Source organism: Schistocerca serialis, chromosome 2, assembly GCF_023864345.2.
Source record: "Schistocerca serialis cubense isolate TAMUIC-IGC-003099 chromosome 2, iqSchSeri2.2, whole genome shotgun sequence".
In the NCBI taxonomy this organism is placed as follows: Eukaryota; Metazoa; Arthropoda; class Insecta; order Orthoptera; family Acrididae; genus Schistocerca; species Schistocerca serialis.
This window is the reverse complement of record NC_064639.1, coordinates 804,148,551-804,174,598: the sequence shown is the minus strand read 5'-3', so window position 1 is coordinate 804,174,598 and position 26,048 is coordinate 804,148,551. Positions and strand designations below refer to the sequence as shown.

Sequence of the window (26,048 nt, the reverse complement as noted above, 5' to 3'; positions counted from 1 at the left end):
GTCGGAGACTGAACTGCGTCGCTAAAGTTACTCCCATCTGATGGGATGACTACCCGCCCTTTTGGTGCGAACCGTTACATACATGATCCTTCATGAAGGCCAGTGATATGGTATTTAACCGAAGGAGGTGTGTGTAACCGGTTACTTGGTAATGGTATCGACAACGGTAGCCTTACAACACTCAAAGAGATTGCACAAAGAGTTTATTTCGATCAATCGAAGCTGACCATAGAAGAATCACACAAAATACTGCAAATATAATTGCCGTGACTTACGGAAAGAAAAATATACTGAGCAAAAAATATAACTCGAAACTAGCAGGGAACTTTCAAAATTTTCTTTGTGTCTTGTTTCTTTCTGTGGAACAGTTAAAATGTTGAAGAAATACATTTACAAAAAACAGTGACAGTCTGTAGTTTCATTAATGGATTCTGCCGTCCACTCTTGGTAAAAAGGTATCATCCTTAAGGTTCAGTATGAAACAAACTGTGATTTGTTCAACAAACATTAGTTTATTACGAATCGGCATTTTGCTTATCCCGTGACAGCCGACAGTCGTCTGCAACATATTATTCATTATGTTAACAATAATTTAACGTTCCTGTATACTGACTCTAGAATTACGCCCCAGTCATGCTGCATAATATTTAACAACTTGTGTCCTCCCAGATGTGTACATAGAATCAGCAGCTACACTGCATGTGATATTTGTATTGAAATGTGTCTCTCTAACAGTGGCATCTATTTAAATTGAAACTTATTCCACTTCAATCACTGTCCCATACATATCTACCACACAAAGCCACTAAAAGTTGCAACACATTTCATAGATAGCAAGAGTGATCAGAACTCGATTTGGCATTGCCTAGCAATGTCGTGATCAGTGATTGCTAAAAATTCGATTTCTTGCTCACTAGTGTCTGTTATGGATGCTAGTCATTTGCCGTCTGATGATAGGATAACGAAGAGACAGTGGAAAAAATTCAGTTTGTCGGCATTCAGACATTAACTACTCTATAGGTTACTGTATAAAAATTTTGAAATAACTATATATCAGCAGTCTGGCGTTAGCGATTCGTATGCGAAAACATTTCTCGCATTGCATGTGTGATGTGACGTTTCAGGGAGGAGCCCCGTGTTCTCTCACCTCTCCGACACACTTAATGGGTTGGCCACAATTAGAGCATCAGGCATTCAGGACATCGTCAGAAAGGAATTCGACTCCCACCAGGTGAGTGCCTCCTTATACAGCCGATTATGTGTAGCCTATGCTAATACATATTTCATATTTTCTAAAGATTCGAGGAAAGATGTTGACGGGTACTACTGAACATATATATGTAATTTCCTCAATGGCGTGTGTAGAGCTGCATTAAATGCCGACCCTTTCATGGAGAACGATAGCAGCTGGTTTCAAGCAGAATTCCAGAACGCTCGCTGCTACTTCTGTGAAAAGAATACTACTGGCTAAGGACGCAGATCCAGTTAGAATTTTCTGCGGGCTACTCATTTCAGTCTCCTGGATAAAATGAAAAATCGTCTCTCACCTCATGTTAAATCCGATTTCGAGGCACTGGGTTTAAGAGGACGTCGAGGATCTCCTAGACTGCAAATTAAAAATTGCGGTTGCGGTGATTCCTAGCTGTTGTGAAGACATGATTCTAAACTCTCGTACTTGATAACATTGTCGTATAAACGAAGATTTTGATTGAAACATACATCTAAGAGACATTTACCCGAGTTTTATTTATTATAAAAGCATAATTCTTTTGGCTGGTTTGAAGCTATTCTTCGTAGATTCCTACTTTATGATAATCTTTTGTTCTCTACGTAGTTACTAAAGCCATCCTGCACAATGCGTCATGTGTGTTGTAGTTTTGTCTAATTGCATTATTTTGTCACTGTGTTTTCCTTCCAGCACCTAGTATACTACACCACCTGATACGAAAAGTGAAGCACCCAGAAGGCATGGTCGGATGTCGAAGAAACTTCGTATACGTACACACCGTCGGCATGTATGTCAATGATTAGAGTTGGGATTCTCCGTGAAGGGTAGAAGGGACACCAGAGTACACTTGCGCTGTTCATGTTTAGTGTTGTTACCAGGCCTGGTAGGGTACATAAGAGGCGTGATGAGCGTCAGATGTTGAAAGATCACTGTGAAGGAACCTGAGATTCCGCGTAACCGTCTGAGACAGCGTTATCAGCGCCTGAGAGAGTGTGAAGGAGCCTTGTTGTGGGGCTCCACTTGGCCAGCTGGGTGAATCGCACTGTGCCCAGATCCGTGGAGCTTTCGGATGGGACAGTGGCCTGATAGTGGATGGGATGGGGATGTGAGGGCAGGCATGCTGGTCATCAGTGTTCCAGCCGATCACACCTGACAACCACAATAAAGGATCGCTGTATTGTGCACCAAGTACTTCATGAACCCTTCATATCTGCGACTACCATCCTAAAACAGGTAACGCATCCCCTAGTACTTTCTGTGTCATCATGCACCATTGGTCGGAGGCTACCAATTGCATGTGTAGGAAATACAGTCCCATGCGTAGGTTGTCATTGAGGCCACAACAAACACGGCTGTGTTTTGTGTGGCTAGAGAGCATGGACTCTAATTGTGAATGGCATCACATTGTGTTCAGTGATATTTTGCGGTGCTGCTCAATCCCGGATGACCATAGTGGGGAATGTGGCAGCTACTTGGCAGAGGTCTCAGAGATCAAATGCCTTGGTGAGACAAGCGGTGTTACTCCTGATGTCACAGTATGGGAAACTACCGGGTATGAGTTAAGGTCGCGTCTGGCAGTGACTGAGGAAACTCTGACGGCGTAAGGATACGACACAGATACCCTGGTTGTTACATCCCATGAGGTTGTATCGTGTTGCCATTTTTCAACAGATCAGCGCTCGTCCACTCATGGCATATGTCTCTAAGAATTCTCTGCGTAATGTTGAGGTACACCTATGCTCACCAAGAGCCCCAATCTGTCTTCGACAGAAAACGAGTTGGACCGTCCCGGATGTCAGCTCCGTACCAGTGCAACTATCCAGGCTATCAAGGATCAGTAGCAACAGCTGTGGGCCATCTTGCCTCAGGAAGTCATTCAACGGCTTTATAGCAACCTCCACGCCCAACTCAATGCATGCATCCATACCAAACGGGGTGCAAATTCAAGCAGATAAGTGGGCTCATACAGCGAAGACCTTTGTCAATTTTATTCGACATTGTATTCACTGAAATAACTGGACATGCGTCCTCGAACCGTTAAGAATCATTTCGTTTCCTCCTCCCCGTCTGGTGCTTCACTTGCTTTGTCAGACAGTGTATTTCTAGGTGCCGCAGTAGATTTCCCAATAACACTTCTCTTCTTCCGATAACGGTCTTTCATAGAAATTTTCCCCCATCCTTTACTAGTTCTTCATTTCGCAATTTTCATGTCCACATAAGTTTTATCATTGTTCGAGAGCGTCCCACTGCATGTGCCTCCATGTTCTTCTTCTCCAGGCTTCCGACAGTATATTTTTCACTTCCATACACTGCTGGGTTGCAGGAGTACGTTACCAGGAACATCTTTGTCTCTTCCACACCAACATCGCATTCTTTTATATAGTCGTCACTCAAATGAAAAAGGGACAGATGTAGAAAAGTAAGTTAATAGTTTATTATTTCAAAAGTCATTTTAATTGAACGAACTATGTATTCTTGGCGAAACATTGTGAATTAACTAAACAAACACTTTTTGGCCTTGTTTCACAATTTCATTATTAATATTATTGCACAACGTAGGTTTCGGGTTATAAGCCCATTTGCAAATACATTACTGATTCCCAAAGACAGTAATGCACAGATAAACATAATGACAAGGCTAAGATAATCATCTCAGCTTCTTAAGGTATCGAGCCATAGCTTAATATACAATTACGGCAATGACCATTTTTAACAAATCACATACATTATTACACGTTCAGCAATTACACTACAATGACCTGACTAAAGTTATGCCTCAACCAAGAACTTCATAACTACGAAGAACTGGAGCCAAAAGTTTTCCTTCTATCCTGGAGTTGTGATCTCATCTAAAAGAAGCGAATAATTGAACTTGGTTTGCTTGTTTGATAATGTGTGTGGGGATATACACACCTGTCTTTTAATTTCAAAAATTTCTAATTGGTTGAGTTTGGCCCCCTTTTCCTCTGTGTGTAAGACTTGTACCGTACATCCATTATGTATTTCTGGTTATTGTTCGGGCAATGTATGCAAAGGCTGAATCACGCTTCTCAATCTCCAGCTTCTGTGGTGCTCTTTAAGCCTGGTACAGATTGACATCCCCGTCTGTCCAATGTAGCAAGACTTGCTTCTTCATCGTTTTGCGTTTACAAATTTACGGAGTTGTCAACTGGAACCTTTCCACATACAAAGAATATCGTCTACATATCTGTACCAATACACAACTTGTTTTACCAGTGGTTCTCTCTTAAGAAAATCAGTCTCCCACCTGTCTATGAACATTACTACTAGTAAGGAGGATAAAGGTGAGCTAATTGCCAGACTAGGACAGATAAATGTGCGACTATAGTTCTGTTAAACAAAACAGATTTTGCAAGTGAAGTAGAGGATTTTTTCCAGGCAGTGCAACTACAAACACTACAGAGAAACCCAACACTTAGTTACAATGATCAGGCTAAGCAGGTAGTAAGCAAGTGCTCCAACATCTTTTCTGAATATGCCTGTAAGAGCATGCTGGAAATGAACCCTAGGGCACGACAGCTGTATGGTTTACTGAAGCTCCAGTCCGTCCTGCAGTATCTGCAATACAAGCTCCGGTACACAAGACTGCCAGGAGAATCAACGCCATCTTGAAGAAGAAACTGAACTTCAAAGGGAAATATAGCAATAAGAATTGTTTGTATTTTTGTTAACAAGTCAACATATGTTAAAGTTCCAACAAATGCAAAATTAGTCTCTCTTGATGTGCATAGCTTGTTCACATGTATTCCAGTGAAAGACTATGTATACTGTATATTGTGTCGCAATCATTGTATTCATACAACATACACCCAGAGCAGCTGAGCGTTGCTAGTGGAGTGGAATGTTGTTTAAATCAAAATTACGTCTAGTTTCAAGGGAGATATTACAATCAAGCAATGCAATGACTCATCTTTATCCCCCTTATTAGCAGAAACGTTCAGGAATAAGTGAGAGACCCATTTTCTTAAGAGAGAACCACTGGTAAAACATGTGTATTGGTACAGCTACGTAGATGATATTCTTTGTGTATAGACAACTCCATAAAAATTTGTGGAAGATATGAACCAGAGGCACACTAACATAATAAAAGTCAAAAAATGGCTCTAAGCACTATGCGACTTAACTTCTGAGGTCATCAGTCGCCTAGAACTTAGAACTAATTAAACCTAACTAACCTAAGGACATCACACACATCCATGCCCGAGGCATGATTCGAACCTGCGACCGTAGCGGCCGCTCGGTTCCAGACTGTAGCGCCCAGAACCGCACGGCCACTCCGGCCGGCCATAAAAGTCAGCATGGAGTTGGGGAGGGGGGGGGGGGGGAAGGATAAATTTCCTGGACGTTATCTTAAAGATAGAAGACAGCAAGCATAAATTTAAAATTTACCGAAAAGATTCCTTCACTGACACTTTCATCCCGGCTTCCTCCCAACATCTTACAGCCCACAAACATGCAGCATTCCATCACATGATCCACAGTCTCCTTTCTATCCCCATGTCCCAAGAAGACTTTGACCAGGAACTTAACACAGTAAAAACAATAGCCACAAATAATTAATATGACCCCAACACCATTGATAAAATTTTAGAGAAAAAGATGAAGCAAGACACGTCCCTACTGTCCCCAATGAAAAACACAGACCAACTGGAAAAGAAATGGTGCATATTATCTTTTGTAGGGAAACATCAAATAACATAAGTAACATCTTGAAGGCAAAGGGTTTCTCTGTGTTTTTCTATGTTCCTCAGGCAATAGGTAGTTTCTTTTTCAATGCAAAAGACAAACAACCAGCTGTCACCACATGCCGTGTCAGCCTTCCTACATTGGACAGACGGGGATGTAGGAAGACTGACACCATCCTGAGGACGAGTCACCAACAACAGTGTAACATCCCCTCGATTCATGGGACATTGGGTACAGGTTTGAAAATCAGGAGACTGAAGAAACGTTAGATGGTCAGATATTTTATGTCATTACCTCTCTTTCCCTTGACAGCCTTTCTTTCTATAGTAATAATAATATCACTAATCTACGTCTTCTTTTTTAGGATCGTCATACCTCTGCATGGTTCTTGTATGTAACAAACGGATCAACTCTTGGAATATGGTTGGACTTCCTCAGCAGCATTTTCGTTACAATCGTCACCTACAGTTTCCTCGTCCTTTCTGTAGGTGAGAGCCCTACTTAAATTATTATGTCACAGGACATGTTTAACATCTCATGAGTTTAGTAAACAGGGTGTCCCAGGATGAACAGTCAATATTCAGGGATACGACAGGAATGATCATCCGAAGAGAAAAACTTCGGTAAACATGCATTAAGTTCTATGAGCACTTGTTCATCTTCGCAACTGTGAAACACTTCTCTTCTGCTGCATGATACGGCTGGTCGAAATTATGGTACACAATGAGAATCTTATTTGCAAAGAATTTAGAAGGTTGTGCTCTTAAAAATGAGAACTAAACAATAAATTTGTGTAATTGGGATTATCCTGGCCGGGATGTGTGTAGGATGTATTTGTGGCGTGAAACATACATTAGAGTGAAGTACAAAAATGTGTTTTTTTTTTGTTTTTCCTATTTTTAATTTTATAAAGTTAATCGACAATAGGTAGGAACTGTTAGCAATTACACTTAATATATTTACACTAGCACAAAAAATGAGACATACACAAAAGAGAATCACTGTGTTATTTTGTTTCATGAACGTTAGCAGGGCCATTAAACTCAAAACAGGTGGCACGTTTGATATTTCCTATCCCAATAGCAATATGAGGAACCGACAAATTCACTGTAACAACACTTTTGTTAATAAGACAAAAGTCTTTTTAATTTAATTTAAAAATTATTTTGTCCTTGTCCATAGAGTCTAGAACCATAAACCATAAATTTTGGTCATTTTTCAGTACCTTTTATATGGCGCAGAAATATTTGTACCTGTCGAATTCCTCTTTCATCTTTGAAATTTAGCAAAGATGTAATTTTCGTCACCTACGTGAACTGCATTCGTCATAACAATAGAATCTTGCGTGGATTCTTCAAAGGGATGGACATCATCAATGCTGTCGTCTGTCTTCAAAGAGATGTCGGAATCAGATTCAGTCTCGTCAATCTTTCCTCCCCTTCTTCTTCTCATTTTCTTTGCTTGCCACCGCTTTAGTCACAGGCGTAGCTTTATGGCTCTTCTGTTTTCGATATACTCCCTTTTAGCTTGGAAGCTTTTCGTTTCCAGCATTGTGTTTACTGTTGGAGGTGTGACCTACGTCTGATGTGTTGCAGGAAGACGGTACCCGCGATTCATTAGTGTGTGGCTGATGACTAGGCAGTAGGCAACAAAATATCACTTTTAGATATCAACCGTATCATATTTTGGAATCTAGAGAATCATATCCAAGAATTATATTGATTGCTTAGCAATAGATAGAGCACAATTTTCTGTGTACGTGACACAAATTCGGTAGGTACATATTCATTATTTGAGTAAATGTGACCAATGTTTTAGAAACGTGAGCACATTTATTTTCAGTCTGAAAGTGCTGATTTTCAAAATTAATTTTTACTTCCAATATGAATTTTCTAATGGAAAGCAATTATGACTATCTACTGCTAACTAAAGGCAGATTAACAGTAGGAACCTTGCCGCCCATTAATGAATACAATCCGTTTAAAAAAATCACGTAAAATCAGTACCGAATTTACATAGGATTATGGTCAGAACACCTTGTTTAGTACATGAGCAAAATATAATGTATTCAGTTGCGTTGACGGCGAAGAACTGTTGTACGCCATTCCTTGCAAAGTTACTGTCATTGTCAATTCTGTGACACGATGGAGTAGACAGTGGTACGAAAGATTGCTGTTCGATTTTTCATCAGTTTTCATTAGTTTATCGCGGTTACTTTCTTTTTTTGTTCAACTGTACAACACCTCGGGTGAAAAATTAAACCACTCATAAACTAGTATATCTGATTACTGTATTGCTTGAGAAAGGACGAAGTTCTTTTCGTTATAGTTCCTTCTAAATGTCGCAAATCAACTCCCGAATCATGTTGAAATAAATTTCGTCTCCCATGTGCGTTTCGTATCTGTTTCAATAAAATAGATACAATAAAATAAATTTCAGGCTGATGCAAAGTTATTCCTATAGGCTATAACGATTGGATCATTGAGTTTCGTGCATTCCTGGAGATAACATTCTACGTTCACTCTGAGTCCCTGAACAGGTCCAACGGAATCGATGTATATGAATTTATCAATTTCTTAGAGGTCGCCATTTAATCCCTTTGCAAGAACCTGTTGCTTGTCGATTTTTTCAAGACATATCTGCTTACTGTAGTGTCTTCGAAAGTTGACGATGATGAACAGTGTGTGTAGGTAGTATTCACCCGGCAAGGAGGCATTGTCTGCCTGAGCACCCAGTCTGCGAGCAGCTCATCACTAGAAGCCAGATGGCTATCCTACTTAGATGCCAGAAGTTTCTCTAACTGGAGTTCAATGACCAGTTTGTACGTTGCGGCTCCCACTCTCTCCTTCCTTTCATTCAGTCGTTTCTGCTACGCTTGTAAGTCACTTTGGACTCTGAAATGGATTGCACGTACGATTGTGATGCTGCTCGCCAACATTCACCTCGCTATGCATGCATATTTGGCTGCCGTCTTCTCAGGAGCTCTGCTTCAAATACGTCTTTCACCTATCGAGACTAGTGTTCCAGCTCTGTCCATTACAACGTTGAAGGAATTTTAAAATCAGATCGCCTTTTTTTACTGATTTCCCTAGTACTGTTCACTCGACTGCTAAATGCATCAATCCTAGCAGTTCTACTTCATGTTCCACTAACCATTTTCTACTTTTGCAATGTTTTTCACCATATTTTTCTCTGTTTTGTTCCTTATGAATTAAATTGTTAATTTAGATGTTTACATAGTTTTTAACTTGTTTCTGTAGCATCACATTTCACTTGCTTCTAGTTTCAACTTTTTCTATTTCTGCTCGCTATCCGTAAAGAACTATCAAATTGCACTCCTATTTACGTTATAATTTTAACAAATTACAGCTTTACTTCACAGTCCCACCAGAAGTCATGAGATTTGACTTCTGTTCACCCCCAATATATCTGATACATAACTTCAAATACGTCCTGCTGTGAATCAATTTTTTCACTCTACTGATGTGCTCTAATTCCAGTTCTCATACTCCGCTCTTTTTTTGTCTTCAGACTTCATTCATTTGTTTCTTGATGACTCAAAATTTCCTCTCTTGTTTTCCGCGAAGTATGAAATCATTTTATAAGATAGTGTTTTCGTCATTCCCCAAATTTGTCTCTTGTGTGACTGGGTGCATAAATACGTATACGAGGTGTTAACTAATAGGTGGGAAATCTCTGGGGAATGAATAGAGGACTTAAAGAGAAGCATTTAGGTTCACATAAACATATGCTCATTTTTTTCTCAGTTGCAGACAATTTTTGTTGTTGCATGTTTGCTTCGTTTCTGTGTATTTGTTTGCAAACTTCCAGCTTGGATCTAGAGTTATCTTTTTCTTTTCAGAGTTATCTTCTGATGACTAAATGAAATGCTCAAAGCGTCTACCATTAGCTCCAGCACAAGCTCCTAAAGGCCGTATCACTGGCTGTCTTACTCACCCGAGTATTCTAGCTGCTGCTGTATATGTTGGAATCCTTATTCGAGAAGGTGGCGAGGAAAGTCAACATTCGCAATTGCAGTTTTGCACTCCAAGGAAGAAAAATTTTAAATCATCGTTTCCCAGATAGAAGCGATAGGTCGTGGGGAAGCAACAGCTTGACTTCCTCTTGACCTCAGTACACTGGATTTTTATTTTTGGGAACATAGTGTTGAGACGTAGGACTTACTGTAAGCAGGAAAGGTGTGGACGGGGCCTAATCAGTTACCGTTGGTTGCACAGAAAACATATACACTTTGTTTTTTTTTAAAAAACAAAACTCTCTACAATCATTTTTAAAAGATTTTACTACACTGGCGGCTGAAAGCCTTATTAGAAGAACTGTAAGTTATTGTCGGATGAAGGTCACAAGCAATGTTACACTCAATCAACGGCTGAAGGCCTGATTAAGAATGTTCAAAATTATTCGTCGACTGAAGGCCAGTAGCAGTTTCACAAATACACAACGGCTGGAGGCCTGAATTACCAATAAGGTGGACAATTACACGTTAAAAATACCAAAAACCCTTTTGAAAATATTAATAATTGTAACAAGTTATAGTGACGGCTGAAACTATTTGTCGGCTAAAAGCAACAAGCAATGCTACAAACAACTAACGGCTGATGGCCAGCAGCAATTTGAGAATACACAACGGCTGAAGGCCTGAGTTGCAAATAAGGTGGACAATTACACCTTAAAAATACTAAATTAATTTCTAATAATTTTAATAACTTCTAACAAGCTATAGTGACGACTGAAGGCCTCACTAAAAGAGGACTGAAAATTATTTGTCAGCTGAAGGCCACAAGCAATGTTACAAACAATTAATGGCTGAAGGCTTGATTAAGAAAGGATTCAAAATTATTGGAGGCTGAAGGCCACAAGCAATTTTCAGAATACTCAATGGCTAAAGGCCTGAATTACACGTAAGGAAGGCAGTTGCATGTTAAAATACTAAAACCTTTTTAAAACAATCTTAACGAACTGTAACAGGCTATAGTGACGGCTGCACGCCTTAGTAAGAGAAAATTGAAAATAATTTTTCGGCTGAAGGCCACAAGCAGTGTTACAAACAATTGACGGCTGAAGGCCGGAATTACAAGTGAGGAAGGCAATAACATGTTAAAACAGGGTAAATCTTAAACAATTATGACAACTTGTCCAAATAAGACGGAGTGATCGACAGACAGTGCTCCCTGGATCGACCTGAGGAAGATGACTACAGCTGTGTAAGCGGTGAGACAGGCAACCAAGAGTTGTACTCACGTAACAGGATGGCAACTCACACTAGGGATAGCTTAAGCGCCGACCGACCGACTAACCAATCCGCCAAACGTCCGATCACCGGTACAACGATGGAATATTTTTAGGCAAGGTCGAAGAGACGAACAGCACCACATCTTCAGAAACACACCCAATGCCGAAGGAAACACTAGAACCAAGGCAGACCTCCCAAAAACATATGCACAGCACAAATCAAGAGACTGTCGAACTACATGCCATGTCAGACAGGATCAAGGTTCACTGCCGTAAAAGTACGCTAACCTCCAGGGCAGGTAACTGGGGCGTTAGCGGCCACAAGGTAGAAAATACCGCTCGTTGCACTTCACTAATGAGAATAATATTAAATCCAAACTAACATCAAGGAGTAGAACGCGGCTAATAGCTTCTGCCAACATGACAGACTCCACTTGTTGAGGCGGGTCTCACCGACCACGGGAGCAGTGACACGCAAACAACAGCGAGATCTCAAACAGTGGAGGTTCACTCAACTTCAAACGTCCTGGGTTCGATCGTCAGCTACAGCCCCTCGGACTGACAGTGCCTGCACGCCACCAGCAGTCCCGGCCTGCCTTAGCGCTGCAGACCTCCTCGCTGCACCGTCCAAAGCCAAACTGCCTGACACACACGACGACCCTGAATACTAGCTGTGGCACCAAAGATAGTACCACAGTATTGGCTATCGATAACTGCTGCTGCTGCCACTCGCAGACAAACAATACTAGTAACTGAGTGTCACCATTAACACACGAAGGAATCGAGGCGCCACTATCGCTATTACATGATGTCAAGTTATGAACGACAAGGCGAGTCACACACGGCTCAAGTGTATAGACAATCTCTTGCGAATGTTTATAATCTTCACCAGCGTGTTCAAGAACTACACTCCTGGAAATGGAAAAAAGAACACATTGACACCGGTGTGTCAGACCCACCATACTTGCTCCGGACACTGCGAGAGGGCTGTGCAAGCAATGATCAACGCACGGCACAGCGGATACACCAGGAACCGCGGTGTTGGCCGTCGAATGGCGCTAGCTGCGCAGCATTTGTGCACCGCCGCCGTCAGTGTCAGCCAGTTTGCCGTGGCATACGGAGCTCCATCGCAGTCTTTAACACTGGTAGCATGCCGCGACAGCGTGGACGTGAACCGTATGTGCAGTTGACGGACTTTGAGCGAGGGCGTATAGTGGGCATGCGGGAGGCCGGGTGGACGTACCGCCGAATTGCTCAACACGTGGGGCGTGAGGTCTCCACAGTACATCGATGTTGTCGCCAGTGGTCGGCGGAAGATGCACGTGCCCGTCGACCTGGGACTGGACCGCAGCAACGCACGGATGCACGCCAAGACCGTAGGATCCTACCGCCACTTCCCAGCAAATTAGGGACACTGTTGCTCCTGGGGTATCGGCGAGGACCATTCGCAACCGTCTCCATGAAGCTGGGCTACGGCCCCGCACACCGTTAGGCCGTCTTCCGCTCACGCCCCAACATCGTGCAGCCCGCCTCCAGTGGTGTCGCGACAGGCGTGAATGGAGGGACGAATGGAGACGTGTCGTCTTCAGCGATGAGAGTCGCTTCTGCCTTGGTGCCAATGATGGTCGTATGCGTGTTTGGCGCCGTGCAGGTGAGCGCCAAAATCAGGACTGCATACGTCCGAGGCACACAGGGCCAACACCCGGCATCATGGTGTGGGGAGCGATCTCCTACACTGGCCGTACACCACTGGTGATCGTCGAGGGGACACTGAATAGTGCACGGTACATCCAAACCGTCATCGAACCCATCGTTCTACCATTCCTAGACCGGGCAGGGAACTTGCTGTTCCAACAGGACAATGCACGTCCGCATGTATCCCGTGCCACCCAACGTGCTCTAGAAGGTGTAAGTCAACTACCCTGGCCAGCAAGATCTCCGGATCTGTCCCCCATTGAGCATGTTTGGGACTGGATGAAGCGTCGTCTCACGCGGTCTGCACGTCCAGCACGAACGCTGGTCCAACTGAGGCGCCAGGTGGAAATGGCATGGCAAGCCGTTCCACAGGACTACATCCAGCATCTCTACGATCGTCTCCATGGGAGAACAGCAGCCTGCATTGCTGCGAAAGGTGGATATACACTGTACTAGTGCCGACATTGTGCATGCTCTGTTGCCTGTGTGTATGCGCCTGTGGTTCTGTCAGTGTGATCATGTGATGTATCTGACCCCAGGAATGTGTCAATAAAGTTTCCCCTTCCTGGGACAATGAATTCACGGTGTTCTTATTTCAATTTCCAGGAGTGTATTTCAGCAGATACAGCAGCAACTGCAATATGGAAGTGAGTAAGGCAATCAACGATGAGGCATTTAGAAGGTTGTGTTAGAGCTAATGGTAGACATTTTGAGCATTTCATTTAGCCATCAGAAGATAACATTTGAAAAGCAAAAATTATCTGTAAAACCAAACTGGAAATCTGCAAAAAAGAATAAAGAAACAGACCAAACATCTGACACGAAAATGTGTCTGTAACTAAGAAAATAAAAAAGAAATGACCATATAAACATTTGATCAATTTTGCATCTTTTTAAGACCTCTGACCATTTCGTAGGAGTTTCCCACATATCATTCAACCAACTTTCAGTGAAACGTTGTATGTCTACTACTTACAGAGATATTAATTCACAGGTTCATTCGGTGGTTCCGGTGTGGGTCTGGCAATTTCACAGTCACTCATTCTGACTGGTATGCTTCAGTATGGGATTATGCAAATGACTGAAGTGGTCAGCCAGATGACGTCAGTGGAGAGAGTCCTTGAGTACACCAAGATCCCTTCTGAACCTGCTTTGGAGTCTTTACCAGGTGAGGAAACGACGGTGAAAGTGATTTAATTGCTACTGTGGTGAGACAGGTGCATGTACACACATCTTAGTTCAGCTTGTAAAGTCAGAATGTAGAAGACGTCTTGCGTGTTACACAAGGTGAGTCCACGATGATATTACAAATTTTCAGGGACAATGGAGAAGGGTAAACGTATCAATCCGAGGTAAGGAATCGTGCTCCGGAAACGACCGAGCAGAAAATTATAAGCTAAAATCGTTCTGATACCGCTGACAGTCAACCTTTTCTGCTGCAAGAGCTTCGGTTTCCATATCCTGGGAGGAGGCAGTCTGGATAAAAACATGGGCTCTAAAATACATACGCTGAGATCTGAGAGCACTTTCCCCGTAGGATAGAGATATTTGGCAGTAGCAAATTAGCACTGCTGCTTATAGCTGCTAAGGTATGAACTTCAGACCCTATATTTCCTGGACATTTTCTTCTTCTTCTTCTGGTCCATTCTATCTCCTCCCAAAATACTGAAAGATCTTGGAGTAAAAGAGGTCCACTGTCAGAGCTATCAGAACGATTTTCACATAAAATTTTCAGCTCTGTCGTTTTCTGACCAGGGTCCCTTACCTCAAATTGGTACATTTACCCTTCTCCATCATCCCTGAAAGTTTGTAACATCATCGTGTAATCACCCTGTAGGTACTCTCGCTCTCTCTCTCTCTCTCTCTCTCTTTCTCTCTCTCCATCTACTAACGTCGATTCTGGAACCAGTAACTATCTAAAATTGCTTTGATATTCAGTTCACTTAACGAAACGTCACACTCAATATAAACACACAAATTCCGGCTGCATTCTTTCCAATTAATTAGCACTGTAATTTCTTATATTGCATGCAGTTTTCCTTAAATTATAAATGTGTTGTGAAATATTGTGTGTTTTTCATGTAAACATGGGATATTCCCAATAAATAAAGCTCAGTTAAATAGTTGTGGTCCGGTGTTTCATAAAATATTACAGTTTAAATTATTCTACACAGTATTAAACAGCCAAATAGTAATTCTGAACCAAACAAGTAGCTCCAAGTTTGCGGAGTAGATGACGTGCTGGGACAAAGATCTTAAACACTATTTCAAAAAATTTATTTATTTTACTGGATACCCAAACTTTTAATTTCAAATCACAGTTAATGACATTTATTGAACTCTAGACAAAGCTTTCTTTTACTTGCAGAACCATGACAGTTTAAATTTATATTTACGCAGGGCCTTGCATTAAACCTAAACCTCAAAAAAATTAAATAACTCTACAGTAGATTAAAACATCTGTCAGAAAACTTTCAAAGCTTTCATGTCTTTAGGTAAAATTTACAATAAAGACAACAAATATTCGCAATTATCAAAACATTAAGTTACTTGAAAGATAAACAATGCAATTGCACGTAGATCAATCCCTTTTACAATAAGTGGACACCAACATGGCGTTACGAAAACTACACCGTTTATGTGGCGGGTTAATTTTAAACTGGCCAGTCGGGTGGCACCACTCGCACATTTCTACCTCTATGGTTGTTACTTTGACCTTACATCAACACAGTTTCCTGATTAACACAAAAATAATCAGCGACGTGAATAAAATATCTTTTCCCGTAATAACACCAGATTTTGGCCTAGTTACCGGATTTAAAGACAAGGCTTTTAATTTTCCCAGAAATGTTACTTAATTGGAGAAGGAGCTAGACATGTTAATTACCAAACCAAACGACAATTTGAAATATTAAAACAAACACAACACCTCAATTGGCGCATGTTAAAGCAAGGATTTAGATGACCAAAATATTTACTTCATAAGAAAAGATGCTAGGCATCCTTAGCCCGTTGCAAGCTAACCGCGCTGCGCTCACCACAACAAATAAATGTATCCAAGAGCTATCTCCGGAGCGGTACCTTCGATGGGAAGTACACAGCTTCTGCTTTGCCGAAAGTGCGATCCACTCGTGGATCGGAGTCAAACAAACACGTGCCACTTGTAAACATACTCCACTCACCTTGGTAGGACCCAGCCGGCACATACAACTGTCTGTCCACAGAGGACAACACTCACAGCAGCCCTGCGTAAGGCTAATTGCTCTATGGCTCCACCTCTTATCGACGGGAGGAAGCGCTAATTCTGCCGTCTCTCTCTCTCTCTCTCTCTCTCTCCACCTCTCTCACACAGTCTGTCCCCGTCTCCTTCCCCTGTTTGTTTGTCTTCTTTCTAACGCCACAGTGTGCCCTTTTTTGACTAGCTGCTCCAGAGTTACTCATCCGAGCTGCGATTTATCGCGAGATATCGAACCCCGATTAAAGCTAGAGCACGGTCGACCGCGCCACGGCTCAAGGTGCACTGCATACTAGCAATGGAGCATACACTGATAAGCCGTACGCTGTACCCCGCCTGATGGTGTTGTGGGCGCGTGACGCGGTATCAAAACTTTGTTAGCGCAGCAGACACGGACGGGGGATCACCCTAGCGAAGATATGGGCTGCAAATGGGGAAATCCATTGAGATAGGCGACGTTAACAAAGGGCATATTATTATTACGCAGAGCCTTTGAACGAATACCTCGAAAATGGTGAAGATGGTAGAATTTTCACGTGCTACTGTCGTGAGCATCTGCGCAATGAGGTAAAAATCGCTAAATGGTTGTACGTCCACGACTCTTCACAGAACGTGGGGTTCGGAGGCTTGTCTGCACTGCAAAGTACGATAGATGGTGATCTATGGCATATCTTCCGAAAGAGCACTATTTTGGTTCACGCATGTGCTTCGGAGCACACCGTTCAACTTACGTTGTTGATCACAGAGCTCCTGAGCAGACCACGCCGACGTGTTTACAAGTTGACCCGACGATATCGTCAGTTACGACTGCAGTGGGCACGAGACCATCGAGATTCGAACGTCGATCGATGTAAACGTGGCGGCTCTTCTGCTACACTTGATTGCAGGTCGTCTCTACAAACGCCGCCACCGAGGTGAACGGCGGCTCGAAACGTGCAGCGCGCCACGGACGCAGACTGGTGAGAGCATTGTTATGTTAGTGATCACAAGGTCGTTGTAGCTAGGCTCAATACCGTTTCTTCCAAATCCACCAGAAACAAACAAAAAAAATTTATTTAAAAAAGCGGATTAAGTGTCACTAGAAGCCTTCCTAAGAGACAATCTCCATTCCTTCCGAACTGACTATGCAAATGTAGACGAGATGTGGCTCAAATTCAAAGATATAGTAGCAACAGCCATTGAGAGATTGATACCTCATAAATTGGTAGGAGATGGAACTGATCCCCCATGGTACACAAAACAGGTCCGAACACTGTTGCACAGGCAACGGAAAAAGCATGCGAAGTTCAGAAGAACGCGAAATCACGAAGATTGGCTAAAATTTACAGACGCGCGAAATTTGCCACGGACTTCAATGCGAGATGCCTTTAACAGGTTCCACAACGAAACATTGTCTCGAAATTTGGTAGAAAATCCGAAGAAATTCTGGTCGTATGTAAAGTACACAAGCGGCAAGACGCAGTCAATACCTTCACTGCGCAGTGCCGATGGTACTGTTACCGACGACCGGGGGCCGAACCGCACAATAACCCTGAAAGAGTGGTTCGGTGTGGGGCGGTGGAGGGGTGAAGTGGACTGAGGTAGTCGTCGTGGGGTTGTGGACCACTGCTGCTGCGGAGCCTCTCCGTCGTTTCTAGGCCCCCGGTTAACATACAATACAATACAATACAACCTCCTTCATGAATGGTATAGTTGTACATTTTAGTTATTTGTTTCATGTCCTGACAACATGGAGACAAGCGTAGGGATTTCCACACACCCTGTATCAAATGGTTCAAATGGCTCTGAGCACTACGGGACTCAACTGCTGAGGTCATTAGTCCCCTAGAACTTAGAACTAGTTAAACCTAACTAACCTAAGGACATCACAAACATCCATGCCCGAGGCAGGATTCGAACCTGCGACCGTAGCGGTCTTGCGGTTCCAGACTGCAGCGCCTTTAACCGCACGGCCACTTCGGCCAGCCACCCTGTCTCCTCTGCTGTCTTATCAACATACGAAGTCTCTCATATCTCTCATCGACCTTAACGTTCTGGTCTGAACATAACAGAAACACTCGTTCTGATGAAAGTACTTCTGTGCAACTCAGTCACTCAACCGCTTTCTCGACGTCCTTTTTAGAATCAGGAATGCGATTCTGGAATGACCTCCATCATTACATCAAAGAACTGAATATCTCCAGCTTTAACGACCGTTAATGACATGTCTATAACGCAACGATAATGTCTACTTTTATTCCTGTACGGAATCATTACCTAACTGAATCCTTGTTTCCAACCCTTCTCATTCCCAGTATTCTTATCTGGTGCAATGTACCTTAATTTTTCTTCCTGAGAATTTTGTATATCTTATAAATCATTCTGTACGCTTATAAGTACTTTTTGAATCTTTCGCTACCACTATCACTATAATCACTATTATTATTATTATTATTATTATTATTATTATTAGTGACAGCGGCAGTAGTAGTAGAAGTGCTGTTAGTGTTAACTTTTGTTAATTCTAAGTGAGAACTGTTTAATGATGTACTCTCTACACACATTGTGATCATTTTATTACTGTTTGCTCTATTGAAATTATTGTTAATTCTTAAGCAACTGTAATATAAAAATATTATGTACGTGGGAAGTCCTGGTTCGATGTAAGAGAGAGCCTGAAGGCCCTGACCTGATCACGTTACATAAACAAATAAGACAAGACGGCAGAGAAATTATGCAGAGTGATTTTTTCCACTGTGTACAAGCTCTAGAGATTGATCGATGAGAGGATACAGAACAAAAAAGATCTAATGAACTTACGTCCGGAAATGCATAGGTTACATGACAGAGACCATTTATTCAGTAATATTTTGTTACAGAGACTGCAGTCTAATAAGCGCTGTACCATGCAGTCACAGTTACAGTGCGCATGGTTTCCTCTTGGAGGGTGGTACTGTTCTTCATACGTCATCCACTGGTGCCCTCTCCTACCATAGTACTTGGTAATGTTGTATCCGAGTCACTTCTCTTGTTGACTCGCCTTGTAGTGGATGTGACACAGCGTTGTACACAATGAGAGCTTGTCGACATGGTCTTCACTTACGGAAAGGCAAATGGCAACGGGCGGTGGGCTGCAAGTTTGTATCAGGAGACCTATCCCCGCCGACAACAACCTCAGCAACAATGTTTCGCCGTTGTCTGAGACAGGGTCGTTTCAGTAAGCAGCAAATCATGAAGGACGTACCCGAAATGTTCGTGCACCAGATGGCTGATCCAAATTGCTCTGAGCACTATGGGACTTAACATCTAAGGTCATCAGTCCCCTCGAACTTAGAACTACTTAAACCTAACTAACCTAAGGACATCACACACATCCATGCCCGAGGCAGCGTGGTTCCAGACTGAACCGCCTAGAACCGCTCGGCCACCGTGGCCGGCTCGGGCACCAGACTTGGAGGAAAATGTGATTAACATTGCGGAAGGCGAGCGCCGTGTCAGTACCAGGCAGTTGGCCCGCCTGTACAGGGTAAGCCAAACGACCTTGTGGAACATTCTCCATGACAATTATTACTTAATAGCGACAGACTTTCAACACCAGGAGCAGTTTTGTCACTGGTTTCTTCACCAGGCAACCACGATTCCGGGATTTGTGTCATCCATTCCATTCACAGATGAGGCCATAATTACGCGGAATGGTATATTCAACTTTCGTAACAGTCATCTGTGGGAAAGTATGCAGAACCCTAATGGTATGGTGACAGCGAATCATCACCTTCGTTTCAGCTGGAATGTGTGGGCCGGGACAATTGGCGATCGTAATTTGGAACCAGTGTTCTTTGCACGTCGCGTAACAGCCCGGAACTATCGGCGTTTCTTACCGGTGACTTTTCCTCTCCTGCTGGAAGAACTGCCATTGATGATTCGAAGGGTTATATAGCCACTACATATGGTAGTCTAGTCCACATCGCCGTTAACGTCCGGATGCATCTCAATCGTGTCTTGCCTGGTCGGTGGATCGGACAAGGGGGCCCAGTTCCATGACCTGCTCGTTCACCGGATCTGAACCCGTAAGATTTCTGATCATGGGGCCATCTTAAAAGTATCATGCATGCAGAGCGTATTCCAAATACTGGAGCAGCGTATTCATGTTGCCCTTAACACTGTTCGAATGCAGCCTGGTAGATATGAACGTGTGAGACAGAACATGTTAAGGCGCGTACATGCATGAGTTGCACGTGGAAACCATTTTCAAACACGTACTGTAACTGTGACTGCATGCTATAGTACGTATTAGACCGCAGATTGAATTAACGGTCTGCAGCATGGAAACCATGCCTTTCCGGATGCAAGGCCATTAGATCTTTTTTGTTCCGTATCCTCCCTAGAGTTTGTACACGGTGGAAAAAGTCACCCTGTAGAATGAGTACAAAGAACTGACATGGAAAAGAAATAACTAAACATTATACACCATCAAAAATGGTGAATTCTAAAAAGATAGCAATGCAGAATTTCTGTCAGTGCTTGATTCGTGTTTCCTGCTGAGTTACCGGTTCCCTCAGCAGTCGGAAAACAAGCTTCATTACAAAAACTCTGACCACATCTTATAACAGTTCCCTTTTGACAAGGGATGTATAAGGGAAGATTAGACAGTACCGCTGAATCGTTGACAAGATCAATACAGACGGTAAACAAATTATATTCCGACACACATCTGTCAGGGTCACAAACGCTACTGTCCATTACACTTTGAAATATTTAGTTCGATTTTTGTTCCCTTAAAACTTACTCTCTTTGGATGACAATAATTAATCTGAGGTTTGATAATAAACTGAATTTCACAGGCACTGCCTTAAGAACGGCACCGTGCACGATCTAGCTTAAGGCAGTTGCATTTCGATTATAACTGTGATTCTACAAATACAGGACACATGGATCAATTTGCTGCTTTTATTTCTTCGCTGCGGTGACTTACGATCACAGTCAACACTCAGACAGTTAAAAATGTAACAAATCTAAGTGCCCTGATGTTATGTAATTCATTCATAAAATTGCTTTCACAATTCCAAGCAGTTTCGAATGACTACCGGAAACGAATGAACATACTGAACGTAACGTCTCACAACTCTGTCTGCCTCTCTCTACCATTAATTTGCTTGTTTCAGACAAGAAACCACCTACCTCATGGCCACAGCGGGGACAGGTCGTCTTCCAGAAGATGTATCTCAAATACAGCCCAACAGATCCACCAGTTCTCAAGAACCTCAATTTCACGATTCACCCTACCCATAAGGTTTTGCTATACATTCTTAATCACATCAGAAATGGTCGTGTGTATGTCTTTACGTAGCTGCTACATCTTCCATATCTGTCTAGGTTGGCATCGTCGGTCGAACAGGCGCAGGGAAGTCGTCCCTTATCTCCGCTCTCTTCCGGCTGGCCCCTATAGAGGGAGCCATTCTGATTGACGATGTGGACACCAGCACCCTGGGACTGCACGACTTGCGGAAACACATCTCCATTATACCACAGGAACCTGTGCTCTTCTCAGAGACTCTCCGCTTCAACCTTGACCCGTTTTCGGAGTTTGAAGATGGAAAACTTTGGGATGTGCTTGAAGAGGTGAGGCCCTATATGTAAATTTACTGAACATGTCTAATGTATATCCATGCAAATGTCAATGACATAATGCTTTGATTATATTCTGCAACCGAAAGTCTTGAAGCATTGGTTGGACAACGTTAGGGAAGAAAATCAGTCTGGGCTAACTCAAAGCAACCATTACTCAAACAGTTATTTGCAGGAGTTTACAGAGACCATTGAACACAAAAATATGCGTGGCCAGCCAAGTACACAGAAAAATAGTGCAAGGGAAAGATACTGGACTCGTATTCTGTAGGACGATAGTTCAAATCCCGGTCGAGCTATCCCCTAAAATAATGAATGACAACGCCAGGATGTTTTTTTTAAGAGGGCCTGCCGTTATGCTTCCCCATCCTTCCACACTTGGAGCTTCGTCTCCAATGACCTTGACGTCGAGCCAACGGTAAACCAAATCACCCCTCTCTTTCTTCAGTTACGCATTTGAACCACTCCTTTCTTAAATCTGATTCAAGTGTTTGAAGTCTTAGTGCTCCTCGATCGATTTGCAGGTTTTCGCAATTCTTGAAGAGAGCACCTAGAAAGAATAGATTCACATTATATTTATCTACAGTTAGCGCACCCTGAGTAATATTTGTGAAATAAAGTAATACCAATAACAATATGCCAAGATGTACAGGGTGATTATAGTTAAACTTTCAAACAGCTGTAGAAAAAACACCAATTGTCAGAAAGACGTCAAATTGCAACGGAATATTATCGGAGAAGGGGGAGAACGTATGTCAGAAGAGAAATAAACAGGTACAAAATGTAGCAATAGATGGCGCTGTATACATCATAATTTAATAGTGGTCGACTACAAATGCCTAAGGTGTAAGTTTAAAGTTAAACAAACTAAACTACACAGTGTGCATGGGTGTGCAGGTGTGATACAGTTAGTTACGTAAGCCCATCCACCACGGCAAGGTCATATCACATCGGATGGGAAAAAATCGGTGTTTAATTGTCCTGAGGCTAAAAACCGCATAAAAAGCATCAATCAAAATCAAATCGACGCGAAACATGTTCAATATGCCGTCCACCGTTCTCTGCAACAAGTTGAAATCGCGAAACAGTATGTTCCATAACTGATCGAAGTGTTCCCAGGGGTCACGTCCAGAATGTGGAGCGCAATGCGTGCCTTCAATGCAGCTAAGTTTGCAGTCGGATCAAAGAACACATCTTTCAGATAGACCCACACTCAGAAATAACACGGATTAAGATCAGATGATCGGGACGGCCAACCTGTGGGGCAATGGCGACTAATAATTCTAGCGTTTCCGAAATGGCGCTTCATCAGCGGATTAACTGGATTTGCAATGTGCGGAGATGCGCCATCTTGCATAAAAATGATCCCATCCACACATCCACGCTGTTGGACAGTTGGAATGACGTGTCTGCGTAAAAGACACTCATAGCGCTTACCAGTGACGGTACAGGTAACAGGACCGCAAGCACCTGTCTCTTCGAAAAAATATAGCCCTATGATAAATGATGCTGTAAACCCGCACCACACAGGGACCGATTAAAGTTGAAGTGGTACTGGTTGATGTGCGTATGGATTTTCCGTTGCCCATATTCGACAATTCTGTGTATTGACGTATCCTATCAGATGTAAGTGGGCTTTGGCTTCATTTGTCCACGAAATCTTCCACGGCAAGAAATTCTAAAGGTCTCTCTTGCTGGCAGGTCAACATGAAGCAAGTCGTGCACTATGGTACTTTTTAATGGATAGCAAAGAAGGATGTTTCGTAGGAATTTACACACCGTGCTTGCGGGTATGTCCAATGTTCGGGCAATTCTCCGTGCACTCCACGTTTGCTCACCACCACTCGTCTCCTCCTGCATTGCTATGGCCACTACTTCCACTGACGTCGAATCAATACGTTTTCTCCCACTGCAAGCTTGCACATCAAAAGAACCCGTCTTTTCGAATTTCCGAATCATTTTCTCCAGACCCATGCCAGTCATCGGACTAACGCCTTTCTTCAAACCCTTCAGTGTCCGGAACTTCTGCAGAGCAACGTGTGCACAGTTACCATTCTTCTAATACAGCTTTACAAGCAGAGCGCTATACTGCATTGAGACAGTCATGGCGAACGTCGCAGACACGAAGGAGGAAAAGCGGTGTACCCGGCGTGTTTATACAAACTTCAGTGGATCGTGCGCGCGACAGGTGTTTTCAAAATGGTTCAAATGGATCTAAGCTCCATGGGACTTAACTTCTGAGGTCATCAGTCCCCTAGAACTTAGAACTACTTAAACCTAATTAACCTAAGCACATCACACACATCCATTCCCGAAACAAGATTCGAACCTGAGACCGTAGCGGTCGCGCGGTACCAGACTGTAGCGCCTAGAAACGCTCGGCCACCTCTGCCGGCCAGGTGTTTTCATTTACGTATTCTGACACACTGATCAATTTTCACACTATTTTTTTTTCTTCTGCCACACGTCTTCCTCCTTCTCCGATAATATTCCGTTGCGATTTGGCGTCGTTCTGACCGGTGGTGTTATTTCTACAGCGTTCTGGAAGTTTAACTTTAATTATATTCACGCTGTATACAAATCACTTTGAAAATTTGGGATAGTGTATACAGGGAATATATTAGTGTATTAAAATTCTGTATTCGTTCCCATAAAAAAGATGGCGAAGGCCTAGAGTAGCATTTAAGGCGTGAATAATAGTTTTTAATGCAAATAACAACAAACGGCGTTCTTAAAACACTGAAACGATTCAGAAACTTGTGACTCGTCTCCTGTGCTAAGGAAAATAAAAAGCTTGTTTTTCAAAGTAGGACAATGGGGCGAAGTAATGTCGACAAGGAACCCAAGGTACTGCGTGTCTGTGTTGTCGTCATCATTTCATCTTCATTCAGCAAAATGACGAGACTGGTAAGTGAAAAGAATGGGCATTTGTACGGACGCTGATAACCACGCTGTTGAGTGCTCTACAAACCAAACTCATATCATCATTATCATCATCATCAAAGAAGATAGCACAAAAAACTTGTTTGATATGCTGAAAGACGTTGCTACAGATAACTGGAATTATAATCCCGCTCCCATAATGAACTTCCAAATGGAAAATAAAAATCGTAGGAAGCTATATAAGACAGACGAACGAAATAAGGCTATACTAAGGTTTGAAACTGTTTGTAGAGGCCATAAGTGTTTCATGCTGCCACTTGGGTTTTACTTTCTGCTTGTAAAAAATTACTAATTCAGTAACACTTAATCGACCTATGCTGGAAGTATACCGTAATTTTGATATGATAACTGTAATAAGGCAACGCGCAGAGGCCTTATTGGAGACAAGGAACCACGGTGCTACCAACAAGGCAATATCATGTTACACGAATAATCGACTACCCGTAACGATTTAGACGTCGTTTAATTCATTTAATTCTCCATCAGAACTATATACTCATACAATACACTACTGGCCATTAAAATTGCTACACCACGAAGGTGACGTGCTACAGGCGCGAAATTTAACCGACAGGAAGAAGATGCTGTGATATGCAAACGATTAGCTTTTCAAAGCATTCACATAAGGCTGGCGCCGGTGTTGACACCTACAACGTGCTGACATGAGGAAAGTTTCCAACCGATTTCTCATACACAAACAGTAGTTGACCGGCGTTTCCTGATGAAACGTTGTTGTGATGCTTCGTGTAAGGAGGAGAAATGCGTACCATCACGTTTACGACTTTGATAAAGGTCGGATTGTAGCCTATCGCGATTGCGGTTTATCGTATCGCGACATTGCTGCTCGCGTTGGTCGAGATCCAATGACTGTTAGCAGAATATGGGATCGGTGGGTTCAGGAGGGTAATACGGAACGCCGTGCTGGATCCCAACGGCCTCGTATCACTAGCAGTCAAGATGGCAGGCATCTTATCCCGTGCGGTTCTAAGCGCGTCAGTTTGGAACCGCGTGAGCGCTACGGTCGCAGGTTCGAATCCTGCCTCGGGCATGGATGTGTGTGATGTCCTTAGGTTAGTTAGGTTTAAGTAGTTCTAAGTTCTAGGGGACTGATGACCTCAGTAGTTAAGTCCCATAGTGCTCAGAGCCATTTGAACCATTTGAGCATCTTATCCGCATGGTTCAAAAATGGTTCAAATGGCTCTGAGCACTATGGGACTTAACATCTTAGGTCATCAGTCCCTTAGAACTTAGAACTACTTTAACCTAACTAACCTAAGAACATCACACACATCCATGCCCGAGGCAGGATTCGAACCTGCGACCGTAGCAGTCGCGCGGTTCCAGACTGAAGGGCCTAGAACCGCTAGGCGACACCGGCCCGCT

At 42.8% G+C, this 26,048-nt stretch overlaps 1 protein-coding gene across 1 annotated transcript in view; it reads left to right on the top strand.

The window, feature by feature from the left end:
* The window catches only part of LOC126456435 (ATP-binding cassette sub-family C member 4-like), a 166,621-nt gene that overhangs the window by 114,493 nt on the left and 26,080 nt on the right, over window positions 1-26,048 (top strand). The window contains exons 16-20 of the mRNA XM_050092185.1: window positions 1,125-1,231; window positions 6,300-6,423; window positions 13,878-14,051; window positions 21,260-21,387; window positions 21,471-21,716. Of these exons, the coding sequence (XP_049948142.1) occupies window positions 1,125-1,231; window positions 6,300-6,423; window positions 13,878-14,051; window positions 21,260-21,387; window positions 21,471-21,716 (779 nt within the window). The remainder of the gene's footprint in view (window positions 1-1,124; window positions 1,232-6,299; window positions 6,424-13,877; window positions 14,052-21,259; window positions 21,388-21,470; window positions 21,717-26,048) is intronic.